Here is a 16,594-nt window from a genome sequence, read left to right on the forward strand (position 1 = left end):
ATGCTGTTCACTCAGTAATACACATGCTGTTCCATGTTCTATAATAATATGAATACAAATGTAAATAATATAGAACATTGGTAATAAAGGAGCAATGAAAATATTTTATAAAAACAATACATATAAAAGCTAATTAAGAAATATGATAAAAATTATGCCTTTTAAATAATAGAACTATAGTTATAATGATACAATTATAGAATTAACCACAACAGTAATAATTGTTGATTAATACATAATAAAATAAATAATTAATAATGTATTTATACATTAATGAAATGTATCAATTAATAAATAATACTAATACAAATAAAAACAAAAATGACAATAATAATAATACAAAGCATAATAATACTAATAAAATAAAACTGCAAATTTAAAAAAGAAAGACGAGAAAATAACATGTGCAACAAATGAATAATAAAAGTAATACAAGTATAATTAATTAATGATACATTACAAATTAACAAACTATGATAATGAACTATAATAATAATAATAATGATACAAATAATTAAAAAAATCAAATAAAAACGAAACGCTGTTTTACTGCAGAACATACAGCTGCCAAGGGCTTAATTTCCCAAAAACTACAAAGAGCTACATTTAAATGAATGAAACAACTTACATGATTCCTATATTATATATTATATACAATAAAAGATTAGGTTATTCCGGCTTTAAGAGTTTTATTTGTCTTTATATATCCTCTGGGTCTCTGATGGCAGGATTCGATAACCATGAAACAGCAGGTTGTGTTGTGCTGTGCTGTGTGCATGGTCACGTGGTTTATGATCAATCGCTGCTGAATCTCCTGCAGTCCATCCCTGCTCCGCTTCCATCTTGATGGAGCTTTAATCGGATCAAAGTAATGAAATGAAATGATTCGTGATACGAGTGAGAGGAGCAGCTGCTGCACTTCCTGTTTGGTCTGCAGACTTGTTGCACTGACCTGGTGTCTGAGCTCAGCTTGATGTTCTCTCTGTGAAGGTGACCAACATGTCCGAGGAGCTGACTCTCCTGGAAAGCTGCTTGAAGGAGGCTGAGGCCGACAGCGACGGTCAGGAAGACGTCTGCATGCCGGACGCTGCACAGAGCAACACGGAGACGGCCATCCAGTCGCTGGTGGAGACGCTGCGATCCAGAGACTTCAGCTCCGCCCTCACGCAGGTCAAAGTCTTCAGGTGAGATCTTTGATGGAGGATTTACAATTGTCCCTTTAGAAAGCTGAGCTTTTATTTTGAAAACCTGTTTGGATCAAATTAATTTGTTATATACGATGGCCCAGAAGTGTAAAACACATTTACAAACCTTAAAACAAATTTTACAAGCTGTGAAGCAAATTTACAAACTCTTAAAAAACAAATTTACAATTTAAGGAAAATGTTATTTTTAGTTTGTTACAAAATAAATTCATTGGCTGTGTCCTAAATCGCGCACTTCTGCACTTACATTTTTATTTCAAGTGCACTAGTGTTTACCCAATTAGCAGTGTACGAAAATTTTGTGTGCAATGAGCACTAAGTTGGTCACTCAAATGTCCAGATAATTGAGTGTGGATCGATGGACACTTTCCACCCTTAACTGCCATCTTAGTGACGTAGAAGACGCTAAAAGGAAGCTACATCACTCTGTGCTATGCACTCGGAGAAGTGCGCGCAGCCACTGTATCTTCAGGTGTTTCATGAAGCCTCAACTCATCACTACAGCTGAGCCATCGCTGCTAAATGAGTAAAGACTATTTAAGTACATTAGTTTTGTTTGTTGGATTGATTGTCTTACGCCGTGTCAGCAAATCTGTCGCTCAACTGACAAAACAAACTGCTAAACATTAACTACAGAACATGGTGTCAAACTCTTGGACTGTGGGCCAAATCTAGGCCAGAAAAGTCATTTTTTTGGCCCGAACGATGGTTGACTCCAAATCAAAGTAGAATAAGATAACGTAGATAAAGTTACCTATAAATATGTCAATGATGTCACTCTCAAAACAGACATTTTATCCAAAAAAGCAGATGAGAATCAGTTAATTAGATATATTACATCATAGAAGGATATCAATGTATTTTAATTTTTTTTATTTATCATTTTTATCAAACTTTGTAGAATAACATTTATTTTTCCGACACATTTCGGGCCTTAAATGGTGGTTTCAAATAAAATCATCACTAATTGTTGAATATTTTTGTATAAAATAATGTTGGTAAAACAGACGTGTGTGAAAGGAATGTATTTATAATAAATAAATAAATATGTACAAATGTATACGTAGATGTACTTTGATTGTACGATATCTTTGAAAACATTTCAATGTGACTCATGATTTAAGAAAAAAAAACATAATTTTTACATATCAATAAAGAAATGTAAAATGTGATAACTCATTTTGAAGCACTGATGGGGGTGGAAAAAAGTTAAATTAATCATTATAAAAATAATAATGCATGAGAAATGAATGCATAAAATTGCTTTTATTGTCACATATTAAGGAATAATATATATTTTATATATATATATAATATATTGTGAATTTTGAAGTACAAATGGTTGAGAAACAATTAAATTGTATAAAACTTAAAGAAAAATGTTACAATAGCACTTATTTAATTATTTTCATAAATATCAATGAAGAAATTTAAATTTGATATTTTTTATCAACAGATGGAAATAATTAAATGAAAGATATTATTAAAATAAATATAAATAATTACTATTTTTGTCACATATCTATGAAGAAATGTAAAAAATGTTAAATTATTATTTGCAGAAAGGTTTAGAATTTAAAGTTCTAATTCAAGGTTCGCTCACTTGCGTCCTGACCATCCTACCTTCTCGCTCTAACGTGAGCTCGGTTCTCCTGCAGGTCTCTGTGGCCCAACGACATCTTCGGCAGCGAGGCGGACGAGGCGGTCCAGACGCTGCTGCACATCTACTTCCGCCACCAGACGCTGGGCCAGACGGGCTGCCTGGCCGTGGTGGGCCCCAGCAGGGATCTTTCTCAGGCCAGCGGGCGCCTCATGGAGCTCAACCTCCAGATCCGAGAGGCTCTGAGTCACGCTCAGGCCCGCCAGGTCCACGGCACCATCCTCAGCACGGGCCTGTGAGCGCCCGCAGAGACTCCACACTTAAAGGGCTAAAGGATGTATGTGTTGCAATAAGTGGTGTGTGGGTGTGACTGGGATGAAAGGAGTGACGCGCTGGGATGTTCTCCAGTTTTCTTTTGCTGATCCTCCTTTAGCGTGGACCCGGGAGCGATTCAGGAGCATGCTCGCGAGAGAAGAGGCACCGCCAGAATATTTTTTCAGATATCTATTTTTTATTAGAAGCTAACATCCTAGGTTGTAAATGAATATTTAACGTTGTAACTCTGCGTGGGGAGGGAGCCCCCCCCACGTGGGAGTGTAAGAGAAGAGAACTATAGAAATCTGTTTATGCCGCGTCAGCAGGTTTTCACAAGAGGAACCACTCTTTAACCAAATATGTAGCTGCCTCTAGAGCGCGTGACTCATGCTGGGTGTATTTACTCTCACCATAACTTCCAGCTCATAACTTATTTTACTCTGTATATATTTTAGACATGTATAGTGTAAAACCCCCATCTTTCCCCTTTTTGTGTAAAGAACTGTCGGATGTTGTTGTATAAAGCTGATCTGAAGCCCAAACTTTAACACCTTTTTCTCCTCATTCGATCACGGAAAACTTCCTGTTTGTTCCCGATCTTGGATCCCGTTGGAGGATCCAGTCACATTCCTGCTCTCATGTTCCTCACTGAAGCTTCATCAGATCCCTTTTCTTTTTGTTTGGCTCTGAAGTGGAACTTCTTGCTGCTTCTGGACTGAAGGAGGTTCTTTGGAACATTGCGCTCATTCCTCGACACCCCTGTTCGTCTGGTACATTTGCTGATCTTAACGCTTTTTAAACGGGAGGATTTTAATTCAGAGCTGCATTTATTCACTTTTTTGTTTGTGCACTCACAAGCCAGCCTTCTCTCTGGATGAATAAAAACCTGATCAATCGTCTCAGGGCTGCAGTAACTCATTCAAGTCGGGACACTAAAAGAGATTTCTCGCTGAGGTTCAGAGGTCGCAGTAAAACCAGGAGACACTGAAGATGTTGATGTCACCACTTTGTTGCTCCTTTAGTCTAGACTGTTTTTTCCACCTAAAAGCTCTTAGATTTAGTTTCTCATTTCAAGACATTGGAAGACAAATGACACTTGTGTCTGAACTGCTTGTAAATGGTAAACAAAGAAAAATGTATTGTACTTGTATTAAGAAATTGTTCTTTATATTTAAAGAAAATATTAAGCTATGCTATTTAACCTAAAAAGAAAAGTGCATTGTAGACTGGTACAGGTTTATTTTGGAGTAAACTTGACAGAAATTGGTGACGAGTCACATGGTGTAGACAAGTAATTAAGGTATCATTTCGAAATAGGTTTAAACTAATCTAATACAATATTTAATTGTTTAGGACTGACTTAAGTGGGAAATGTCTCAGGGTAGTTCTAACCAAGCAAACATGTACAAGTTTAGTTCTAACCAGTCCATAATGCATAAAACTTCCCAGATGGTTAATTCTAAAATAGTATATGTAAATATTTGGTTTACATTTAAAGTATAAAACATTCACAAAAAAGGTTCAACTTTAAATGTTTACAATGTGTCGGACACTGTTTAAAAGATTAAAAAAAAAAAAAGTTGCTATTCATTTAGTCTGACTTCAGTGACGCTTTTAGGGAGAGGTGAAAGGTCAACTAAATCAGGTCAAGGGGTCAGAAGACCACAAGGATTTTTAAACCATACATACTTGCTGCTAGCTGCTTTCAATTACAAGACCCACAATTCACATCCCTTCACATTTTTATATCCATCATTTCCAAGTGTTTACCAAATCCTTACTTGGCAACGCTGGCCATTTACCTGGTGTTTATATAGTTTTTAATTTTAAGTCAAGTCACTAAAATGCATCGTACCCCCATATTTAAGATGCGTTTTAACTTCATGGATGTGTCACCATCCAAATAATGTGGCCTGCTGATGTGAAAATACAGATGTTCATCTTGGTAAAGTTGGTAACCATGGTTACCATATAGTTGCGTCACAATGCTAATGTTGAAGATAAGCTAAGAAAGATGGTTGATGTCCGCAGATACAAGAAAAATTAAGAAACTTGAAGGGAATATTTTGAAAAAAAAGACACGAGTGCAAAGTAGGTATTTATTACAGCATGCGTTGGTGATACAGCAACACAAAACTAGTATGAAAAATCACTGAAACTATATTTGAATGTGAAAGGTTGAAGTCACCGGAGCGAGCGTCTCCTAGATGATGTACTTGAAGCTGAAGGTACTTTCGCAAGAGAGTCTCTTGCCTTTGCACCGGCCGCACAAGTCCTGTCTGTGGGGCCTCTTTGGGTCCACGTGTCGTTGTGTTACTGCACAGCAGCAGCGCGCCTTCTGGCAGGTCTGCAGAGGAGCGTGAAGGATAGTCACTCGGCGTCACTCTGGGGCCGACAAGTTCGACTTACGTGACATGTGATGTCCTCCACGCGGTACGGGTTGAACTCCTTTTGACATTTCCTGCAGTACTGTTTGAAGTAAACCTGGAGAAGCCCTTCATGAAATCCTGTTTTTTGTTATGGGATCGTCAGTTCCTCACCTTGTTGGTTCCCTGAACGCACCACACGTAAGCACTCTCCCATCGCACGTTGCACTCCCGGCAGTGATAGTAGCCGTACTTCTGCTCCAGAAACTGAAACAACAGGCAAGTGACGGACATGTTGCAACTCTAGTGCACGCGTGTCAACAAAAGTGGCCAAAATGACGCAAAATCCACATTCTCCGCTCAAATCTGCAGAATCCATCAGCATCTTGTTCTGTTATTGTCGGTCAATTCAGTTAAACACTGGATTCAACTTCTCCTCACAAACAAATGCTTCTCATTGATGTCATGGCTCAACTTACCGATTAACGTCACAAAAAGTCGACGTGCAAATTGCACTTGCTAAAAGCTTAAATGGGCCACAGAAACATTACTTGGGTCAGATGTGGCCCTCACAGAAGCAAGAAAACTGAAATGAATTAAAAGTGGAAATAAACGCATTTTGTTTACTTGCATGGGCCTGATCAGAATCAGACTAACTGAGAGCCTCACGAGGCCAATATGTCCTTTTGAAATTGAATTAAGAAAACAAACTTGTGTTCAATGTGTCATTTTCTTCCCTTTTGTCATTCCTTTTAAAAAAATATGAACACTTTTTCCATTTATGTCAATACATTCCGTTTTCATTCAATACAATTAAGATAAATCAAATCTAGTCACACCTGGAACCTCACAAGACAAATGTCATTTGGATTTTAATTAATAAAACTCAAGTCAAACAGATCTGGAACATTTTTTAATAAAATAAATAGTATGTTCATTCACTTCATTGTGTTATTTGCCTTGATTGTTCTTGTTTTAGTATTTAAGTGAGAAAAATACGTTTTTATTTGTTTTATTACATACAATAGAAATCAATAAATTCTAATGAGATCGACCTGGAACCTCGCAAGACAAATGTGTCATTTTAATTTAAAATAAGTCAGACCGACCTGGAACCTGACGCGCGCTTTGCCCTTTGACCCCTCCTCAGCCGACTCGTCCAGCGCCAGTTTGACTTTGGCGCTCTTCTTCTGGACCTGGTCCTGAGACTTGGCCGGGTCCTCCTCGGTGGGCGGGGGCGACTCTCCACAGGAGTCCTCCTCCGGGTCCTCGTCCTCCACCACGAAGGAGGTGATGCTCCTGTAGGCGATGGGTGAGTACACCGCCAGGGTGCGGGGGTACCGTACGTCCCCGCCCGCCTCAGGACTCCCTCCGTCACTGAGCAGCGACTTCTTCCGCCGCAGGTCCCGCTTCAGGCTGAGCAGGGACCGGGGTCCGAGCGAGCACTGCACCGAGGCGTCCTTCTTGGGCTTCACCTGCACGGCCACGTCCCTGGTGTTGGCCTTGCGCAGTCTGGGGGTGAGTTTGGGGTTGATCTGGGACAGGATGGACTTGAGGTGCGCGCGCTGCTGCTCCTTGAAGGCGTCAGAGCAGTCATGGTGGCTCAGGTAGCGCTTGTACTTCCAGGCCGCGTCTCTGGCGCGAGGATACCTGCCCGGGTACCGGCCCGGGTACGGGTTGTGAGATGAGTAGAAATAGCTGTCGAGAGGCTCGTCACCATACGTTGCCATTTTTGTTCCACCAACCGAAGTGAGCGCGAGCGACGCCATTTAAGTACACAGGTGAGTTGATGATCACAGCAGCTGCGTCAGTGGCGCACGTGTGTTCACGCACGTGCTTGTGTTGTTGTTCACGCGTGCACGCGTGTGAGTCTCAGGTTCACGCGTGCACGCGTGTGAGGCTCAGGTTCACAGAAGAATCAACTTAAACTGGAAAATGTATCACCTTCAAGTCCCGTAAGTACGGTGGCCCAGAAGTGCAAAACAAATTAACAAACTCTTGAAACTTTTTACAAACTCATGGAACAAATTCAAAAACTATTTTAACAAACTATTTAAAATAATGAACAAACTCTTGAAACTCATTTTAAACCTTCTCACCTTCATCCTCTTCATCACCTCATCGTCTTCTTCCTCATCTTCATCCTAATCATCTTCCTCTTCCTCACCTCATCTTCATCCTAATTATCCTCCTCATTTTCCTCTTCCTCACCTTCTTCTTCTTCACCTCATCATCTTCATGCCGTTCATCCTCATTTTCTTCTTCCTCATCTCATCATCCTCTTCCTCATCTCATCCTCTTCCTCATCTTCATCCTAATCATCCTTCTTATCGTCCTCTTCCTCACCTCATCACCCTCTTCTTCATCTCATCCTCTTCCTCATCTTCATCCTAATCATCCTCCTTATCGTCCTCTTTCTCACCTCATCGTCCTCTTCCTCATCTTCATGCTGTTCATCCTTATCCTAATCATCCTCATTTTCTTCTTCCTCACCTCATCATCCTCTTCCTCATCTTCATCCTAATCATCCTTCTTATCGTCCTCTTTCTCACCTCATCGTCCTCTTCCTCACCTCATCCTCTTCCTCATCTTCATCCTAATCATCCTTCTTATCGTCCTCTTCCTCGCCTTATCATCCTCTTCCTCATCTCTTCCTCATCTTCATCTTAATCATCCTCTTCCTCATCTTCATCGTCCTCTTGCTCACCTCATCTTCATCCTAATCATCCTCCTTATCGTCCTCTTCCTCACCTCATCATCCTCTTCCTCATCTTCATCCTCCTCATCGTCCTCTTCCTCACCTCATCATCCTCTTCCTCATCTTCATGCCGTTCATCTTCATCCTAATCATCCCTCTCATCGTCCTCTTTCTTACCTCCTTTATCTTCATCCTCTACCTCATCTTCCTTCTGTTTCCAATTTCATCCTAATAATCCTCCTCATCTTCATGCTCACCTCATCCTCTTCCTCATCCTAATCCTCCTCATCTTTATCCGTATCATCTTGATCCTCATCACCTTCATGTTCATCTTCATTCTAATCATCCTCCTCATCGTCCTCTTCCTCACCTCATCATCCTCCTCACCTCATCATCCTCTTCCTCACCTCATCGTCCTCTTCCTCACCTCATCCTCTTCCTCATCTTCATCCTAATCATCCCTCTCATCGTCCTCTTTCTTACTTCCTTTATCTTCATCCTCTACCTCATCTTCCTTCTGTTTCCAACTTCATCCTAATAATCCTCATCTTCATGCTCACCTCATCCTCTTCCTCATCCTAATCCTCCTCATCTTGATCCTCATCACCTTCATGTTCATCATCATCCTAATCCTCCTCACTTTTTCATCTTCATGTTCGTTATCATCCTATTCCTGCTCTCATTCTCGTTGATCTCATCATCTTTATCATCTTCAACTCTCTTCATCTCCGTACTCCTTATCCTCCCTATCTTCATCCTCCCCATCTTCAACTCCATTTTCTACATACTCCACATTGTCATCTTCCTCATCGATATCCTCCTCATGAGGAATACAGAGGAATGTATTCTTCATCCTCCTCGTCTTCATTTACATATTCTTTATCCTCCTTATTCTCATCCTACTTTTCATCTTCCTTTCTTTATTCCTCTTCCTCCTCATTATATTAATCGACATCCTCCTTAATATCCTCCTTCTTATTCTCATCCTACTAATCTTCATTCACCTCATCTTCATCTCCATACTCCCTATTCTCGTTCTCCTTTTTCTAATCCTCTTCATCTCCATATTCCTCCTCCTCCCTATTCTTGTTCTCCCTCTTATCCTCCTACCTATTCTCATTCTCCTTATTTTCATCTCCGTATTCCTCAATCTCATTATTCTTATCCTCCTCATCATCCCTGTATTCCTCCTCCTCCCTATTCTCATTATCCGTATTCTGATCCTCCTTATTCTCATCCTCCTCATCTTCACCTCCGTATTCCTCCTCCTCCATATTCTCATTATCCTTATACTCATCTCCATATTCTGATCCTCTCTATTTTTTCATTTCCTTATTCTCATTCTCCTCATCTTCATCTCTGTATTCCTTCTCCTTTCTATTCTTATTCTCCTTATCTTCATCTCCGTATTCCTCAATCTCATTATTCTTATCCTCCTCATCTTAATCTCCGTATTCCTCCTGCTCCCTATTCTCATTCTCTTTATTCTGATCTTCCTTATTCTCATCATCCTCATTCTAATCCACCTCATCTTCATCTCCGTATTCTTCCTCCTCCCTATTCTCATTCTCCATATTCTGATCCTCCTTATTCTTATCCTCCTCATCTTCATCCCCATATTCCTCCTCCTCCCTATTCTCATTCTCTTTATTCTGATCTTCCTTATTCTCATCATTCTCATTCTCATCCTCCTCATCTTTATCTCCGTATTCTTCCTCCTCCCTATTCTCATTCTCCTTATACTGATCTTCCTTATCTTTGTATTCCTCATCGTCTTTATTTTTCTCATCCTCCTCATTCTCATCTTCCTTTATCTTTATCCTCCTCATCCTTCTCTCTGTATTTCTCCTTTTTCTCATTATCTTCATCTACGTATTCCTCATCGACCCTTTTTCTTATCCTCCTCATTCTCATCTCTATCCTCTTCATCTTCCTCACTGTATTCCTCCTCCTCATTATATTCATCTTCATCCTCATATTCATCTACGTATTCCTTATCATCCTAATTCTAATCGTTTTTATTCTCATCCTCTACATTTTAATCCTTATCCTCCTCATCTTTACTGTATTCCTCATCATCCTCATTATATTCATCTTCATCCTCATCATCTTCATCTCCGTATTCCTTATCCTCCTTATTCTCATCATATTCATCTTCCCATCTTCATGCTCTTCTTTCCATACTCATCATCTTTCAGACTTGAAGGTTCTCACAGTTGTTCTTGAAATATAGACTCCACAAGAACAAAACCCTTATTTCAAGTTGTGTCTCACAGACCTAGAATGTCACATTCCTGACTCCCCAGAGTTCAACATGAAGATAAGATATCAAACCTATAAAAACTCATAAATAAAGGATTGTATGACGTTTTCTGGCCGATTTTTAATTATGACAGAAATGTTGGAGTCATTTAATAATCAAATGAATATATATATATATTTATTGACTCAATATCTTCATTTAAATAAAGTAAATAGTGACTTTATTGAATTTACACACACTCTTTTTTTCACAATTATTTTCACAGACTGATCAAAATGCATGGTATAAATCAGGAAGCAACATTGATGTTCATACATTCCTTCATAGTTTAACAACAGTGTAAATAAACAGCACTTACAGTTTAAACCTCCAAAAAGAAATCATAAAAAAAATATTCTGTGCAGATGAAGTTGAGGCTATTTGTGATTCTAATGATGAACTCATGCATAGATAAACTGATTTAATGATTTATTGTCATCTGTAAGAATATATGACTTTATTATTTTTACTGTGAAGTTGTGGTGGAATCTTTAAATATCAAACACAATGCCTTGATTTTGAATCAATGACTTGATCATAGTGTATTTATAGACACGTAAAATGTTGCAGTTACATCTGTTAAAATACAAGTAATGCACTTACTTTCATTCATAATTCCCTCCATCATTATTCTTTGACTTGAGAATATTGAATGGTTTAATTTAACATTTAAAATGTTGAAACTTTTCTTTTATTCAATGTAAAGATATTGCACTAATAGTTCCATCAGACGATACCATAAGAGTACTTGGCTACTTTCAACCAATCATGTGACGAGCAGGTGATCACATGATGACGTCTAAGTACTGGTGCGTCAATTCATCTTGGTGGATACTAAAGCAACAGTAAGATTTTGTGTGAATTTAAAAATAAGAGTGAGTGGGTCAGTGCTCGAAGGATTAGTCTGGTAAGATGGCACTATTTAACCAACATCTTATATTTAATTCAAAGGGTAGAAATTAAAAAAAAAAGTAGAATTTTATATTTTTAATTGAAAGTAGAATATCAAACTATGTGTAAAACATATTGAATTAAAAAAAACAAAAACTATTGGAGTTACAATATTAAAAAATGAATAATAATAATAATGTAATTATTAGAAAAAATATTCAATTCTCTAGAAAATATTTCAATTTAATTCCAAGTTTCAACATTTGATAAGTTCAATTGATAATCACTATTCTGACACTGATATACTTCCATAATCTTGGTAATTTCTTGACACTTTTATAAACCATGAAAATAAATCAAGATTTTCTTAAACATGCTCTCTTGTGTTTCTACTCATCTGAAGTCCAGCCACAGACATGTTGGCATGTTACACGGGTGTTGGGTGAGGGGGACTGGGGTCCAACGAAATGGTGTTGGGGTCACTCACTGTGACGGCACCGTATGACGAGTTGAAGTCCACGTCTTCGTCCTCGAACCTCTGGTACGTTATGTCCTCGCCGTCCCTCGCAGGCTCCGGCTTGTGCAGGACGTTCTTCCTGTAGAAGCGATAGGCCAGGATGAAGATGCCCGCCTCGGCCGCCTGGAAGAGGGCGTACAGCAGGGGGAACATGTACATCCCACCGACCAGCTGAGGGGGGAAGGCCAGCTTCAGGATGGCGGTGCACAGTTGCACGTTCTGGCAGCCCGTCTCCAAGGAGACGGATCGACGGCTGCTGGGAGGCAAGTTGAAGAGCATCGCCAGACCGTAGCCTGCAGCGTATCCGCACAGAGGCATCAGGAGGGCCACCACGTAGACCGAGGGCGGGATGGTGGAGAGCAGCTCGGGACCCAGCATGGCCCCGGTCAGGATGAAGAGCAGCACCAAGGTGATCAACAGAGACCACAGGGAAGCCTGAGCAACACAAACAAGTTGTTGTTGACTCATGGAAGTTTCAGTAGATTTACGATATATTGTGATACTGTAGAAACAAGGATATATTTGTATTATTGTTGAGTACTTGACTCTGGTGTTACAGAATATACAGACCACATGACTCTTGACAAAGTCATTACTTTCAAAAATTGGTTTTGAAACCAAAATATGTCCAAACATCATCTTTGAAAGCTGCTAGAGTCGACTGTATCCTCTCGTTCTCAGTCATCATCATGGTCTTGTGGGATTTTCATTGTTCCTTCAGCCGTGGAGGACGTAATGACTGCTGCCATCCAGCGGCTGGAGGTTTGATTGCAAGACGATTACATTTTTTCACATTTTACATTTTTTATTCAGTTGAATATCCAGACGGCATCATGAAAATAAATATTGCGTATGTGGCATATTAAAGCAATTCTATGCGATTTAAAGTCGAGCGACGCCAGTGGACTAAATTGATAGTGTTTAGCCCGACGGGAGACTACAATTCCCATGAGCACTCGTTAAACGTCGTAAAAGTTGCCATGTCCCTGTTTTCAGACTTCCATTGATGAATGAAGGATGATACCGATGAGTTAATGAATCAGATTGTGGATAATGAAATATGATGTGTTGTAAATAACATAACTTTAATGATGTGTCATCACAATTTATTTTAGTACAAAAATATTAAGGTACCCAAAACTACCCAGTGCTGCTTTAAATTCATAAATTGTTGACTTCAATTGCGGGCCAAATCTTAAATTTAAATGTTTCCAACTAAACGTGTATATTTAAATAAAAATATATATTTGTCTAAAACAAGTAAGTAAGTAATGGTTATTTGTAAAGTGCCTTTCTAGACAAGGGTCACAAAGCACTTAAGTATTGTTATTGTTTGTTTATTTACTTGACCATTTAAAGCAAAACTTTGTTTTAATGATGCCCTAATGGTGCCTAGTTAATTTAATTTTCATCTTAGAATTTCAAAGAACACAAGAGCACAAGTATAAATAGGTTTCCTGTTGGGGCCAATTACAAGTATTTGTATTATTAATGTTCAGTGTCAGTTCAGTTGGAAAATTATGCCAGATTTCGCTGAGTTAGTAGATCAGAGTCAGGTAAAGTCTCATCTATTTTAAAATGAAGACACTGTGTCATGATACTAAAAGTATTCGTTAAATATTGTATAAATGTCTTTGAAATTGGAGATTTTTCCATTAACATGGGGGTACTCTGCTCATGTGCCATGGTGGAGTTGACCTTTGACCTTCCTTAAACCTTCTCTGAGAGGTCACAATCCAACATCCCTTTTCTTCGCACGGCATTGGGCAACATCTTGGATTCAATGTTTTTAAACGTTGTTTACCGTTGATCCTTGAAGATACGAGGTCGTAGTGTAACACGTGATCTTTAAGATAACAAACTTCTGATGAATCTAAATTAGTTTAGTTCAAAAATCCTTCCTTTGATCAAGATCTTTCATAGAAAACTATCTTCAGATCTTCCCAGTGTTTTGGTCGATCTCGTGCTGTTGATTTTGCTCTGGACTCAGCTGACCATCAGCTCTGTTCTCATAAATCTCCTTTAATCTCATTTCTGCCCTCGTCCCTCCACGGGTGGCTTCCATCAGAAGGAGGGGCTCCTCTTGTCACCCTCCCTGTGATGTCATCCCTCTCTGGACATTTTACGCACTGCGCCTTTTGCGCAAATGTACCTCTTCTCCAAAAAAGCACCTCCTGAACTTCGTGCCTTCTTAAACGTACCTTCAGCACAACGTCGGCCACACGCGTGTAACGGTACCGCAGGACCACGCCGAGGCCGATGGGGATGAGGGTGCTGCACAGGGTGAGGATGATGGCCCCGAAGGGCATGAGGTCGACCACCGGGGTGTTGATCCAGGCGCGGCTGTAGATCCACAGACACACCGGCATGAGCACGAGCGCCAGCAGCGTGGACGAGATGGTCATGATGATGCTGCGGGAGACAGGAGGGTCAGGGATCGGCGCGTAAAAGCGACGCGTTCCAAGGGTCTACCTGAGGTTCATCTCGCCGTGCGCCAGCAGCGACAGGATGTTGGACAGGTTCCCGCCCGGGCAGCAGCCGCACAGCAGCACCGCCATCGCCGCCACGTCGTCCAGCGAGAAGGCGAGCGCCAGCAGGAAGGCCACCAGAGGCATGATCACGAACTGGGTCACCAGGGCCAGCAGCACCCCGACGGGTCTGCGCACGTGCTCCCCGAGCTGACTCACGTCCACCGTGCAGCCCAGACCCAGCATGGTGAAGCACAGGACCAGACCCACGAACACGTTGATGCCGTGGCTCAGCGGGGAGTCCCAGAAGGCCGGCATCAGGTGGGTCGCGTCCGAGGGGAGCGCGAGCATCAGGTCCGCGGACGCGCCGCTCCAGGAACTTCCTGACGCCTTGAACATCTGGACGGATCCGTCCGGGGGTCCGGCTTCTGGATCCGAGACCCGGGTCAGGTGCACGAGTCCAGCCGGCGCGCTCGAGTTGTCCATGGTGGCTCAACAGGAGAGAGACGCGCGAGCTGCAGCTGAGGCTCAGTGTTCTCACAGGTGGTCTCGCAGACTGACGCACGCTGGGATCAGAACCACGCGTCCGGAACCACCCGAGCTCCGCCCATCCAGTCCCCGAAACATCGATCCAATCATTCCAGATGGAGCGCGGGAAACAGGATTACGTGCATCGACCCGCGCGAGGCTCTGAAGAGGAGCGTGAATGAAAAGTGTCTCATCTTTATGGAAGTGCATCAGATGGAACATTCTTTTGTCCGTGCGCGTCACGCACCGCTGCACCCATGATGCGTGCACGTCCTATATGTGAGACACGTGATCTGGACAGTCTCAGCACATAGGAATATTACTGGAAATAAGTGTTTACATGTTTACCTTTGAAGCACCTGGACCAGACTTAAGAATGTTGTTGTGACTTAGTTGTACCTTCTCTACGTGTTTCCTCCACAAATTAAATAAACATCTGTTAGTTTCAGGTTCTGAATTGGTCCCCAACCCCTGGTCCGAGGACCGGTGCCGGACCGTGAGACGTGTGTTACAAGGGCTCAGAGAGCGAAAAACATCTGGTCGATCCAAGAATGTAATGGCAACATTAAGACGGTACACAGTGCAAAAAAGTATTTAAGGGATTTCTCAACAAGTTTTAGTCTTTGTGAGATAATATAAGAGACAGACAACCAATTATTCTGTGTGTTTGTGTGTATTTTTGTTATATTTGTGTAACGACAAAATATCTCGAGGGGGGGTCAAGATATTCTTCTCTACTCAGCCTCTCTCTCCACACTTTCCTTTGGGTTATTTGGTTGAAAAAACATGTTTTTCAAACGCAGGCAATGTCAGGTATTTCAGCTAGTAAATTACAATATTGAATATATATATATATATATATATATAAACTAACCTAACCTGAAAATCAATGTCACGATAAAGTTCTTTGTTTGTGACGTCCTCACCTGGTGTTTTTCAGAAGGAGACCCTGACCGTCCAACTCTACCTCCTCATGCCAAGCGTCTGACGTCATCCATCTTCAGGACAACGCGCTGCATCAGAACAGATGTGGGTGACTCAGGGTTTGTCGTCAGAACTCCTCCCCCCTCAGGACGAGCCATTAAGTAATGGGGTGATCCCAGGTATGAACTCATGTTTGGTCAGGATAGATCTTTTACTGTCATTCCGTGAGAGGCTTTTAAGATCAACAGACGTCGGCTGTGACAATACCACTCAGTGTTTCTAATCCACGAGAGGAGTTTTAAACACATGCGACGCCTCCGACATAACCGTGAACTGATACATTCATTAGATTGTGATTCAAGTGATATATGCTTATATTCCACCACAGACATCGTTCAGAAATCCTTGTCAGAATATTCAGTTATTTGTTTGATGTGAAGTTGAACGTTCACAGAATGTTATGTCAAAAGTGTTTAATCATACATTGGTGAGGGAACTTGCTTGAGACCTTTGCTCCTGAAAATGTATCCATGATTATACCTCTGATCTTTGATAATCTACTGTAAGAAACAGTGTCTTTGTGATAGAGTGTAGATGGACTATGAGTTTTACAGGGAATATAATTTGTATTTAACATGTTAAATAGGGTTTAACATTTTATTTAAGTTGAACATATTTGAATTATTTGAATTGTGTGGTTTCCCCCGTGTTGTACTTGTTTACTCTGGGTACTCTGGTTTCCTCCCACAGTCCAAAAAACATACAGAGGTGGATTAGGAA

General features: G+C 40.8%; 3 protein-coding genes across 12 annotated transcripts in view; 1 reads left to right on the forward strand and 2 right to left on the reverse strand.

Annotated features, from left to right (window-relative positions):
• fryl (furry homolog, like) overlaps positions 1-4,019 on the forward strand; it is a 75,500-nt gene extending 71,481 nt beyond the window's left edge. For all 10 annotated transcript variants that reach the window (XM_087785273.1, XM_087785266.1, XM_087785269.1 and 7 more), the window contains 2 exons: positions 991-1,184; positions 2,864-4,019. In XM_087785273.1, the coding sequence (XP_087641399.1) occupies positions 991-1,184; positions 2,864-3,104 (435 nt within the window). In that variant the 3' untranslated portion in view covers positions 3,105-4,019. The remainder of the gene's footprint in view (positions 1-990; positions 1,185-2,863) is intronic.
• Positions 4,020-5,264: 1,245 nt separating this feature from the next.
• Positions 5,265-7,254, reverse strand: zar1 (zygote arrest 1). Its single transcript, XM_087783093.1, has 4 exons — positions 6,596-7,254; positions 5,661-5,753; positions 5,530-5,604; positions 5,265-5,467 (listed from the first exon to the last, which is right to left on the reverse strand). The coding sequence occupies exons 1-4, from the start codon at positions 7,214-7,216 to the stop codon at positions 5,324-5,326; spliced, it is 933 nt and encodes a 310-aa protein (XP_087639219.1). The 5' UTR covers positions 7,217-7,254; the 3' UTR covers positions 5,265-5,323.
• A 4,550-nt stretch (positions 7,255-11,804) lies between these two features.
• Positions 11,805-14,848, reverse strand: slc10a4 (solute carrier family 10 member 4). Its single transcript, XM_087783031.1, has 3 exons — positions 14,367-14,848; positions 14,096-14,306; positions 11,805-12,329 (listed from the first exon to the last, which is right to left on the reverse strand). The coding sequence occupies exons 1-3, from the start codon at positions 14,846-14,848 to the stop codon at positions 11,805-11,807; spliced, it is 1,218 nt and encodes a 405-aa protein (XP_087639157.1).
• Positions 14,849-16,594: the final 1,746 nt, after the last annotated feature.

This window comes from Callionymus lyra, chromosome 2, assembly GCF_982586985.1.
Source record: "Callionymus lyra chromosome 2, fCalLyr1.hap1.1, whole genome shotgun sequence".
In the NCBI taxonomy this organism is placed as follows: domain Eukaryota; kingdom Metazoa; phylum Chordata; class Actinopteri; order Syngnathiformes; family Callionymidae; genus Callionymus; species Callionymus lyra.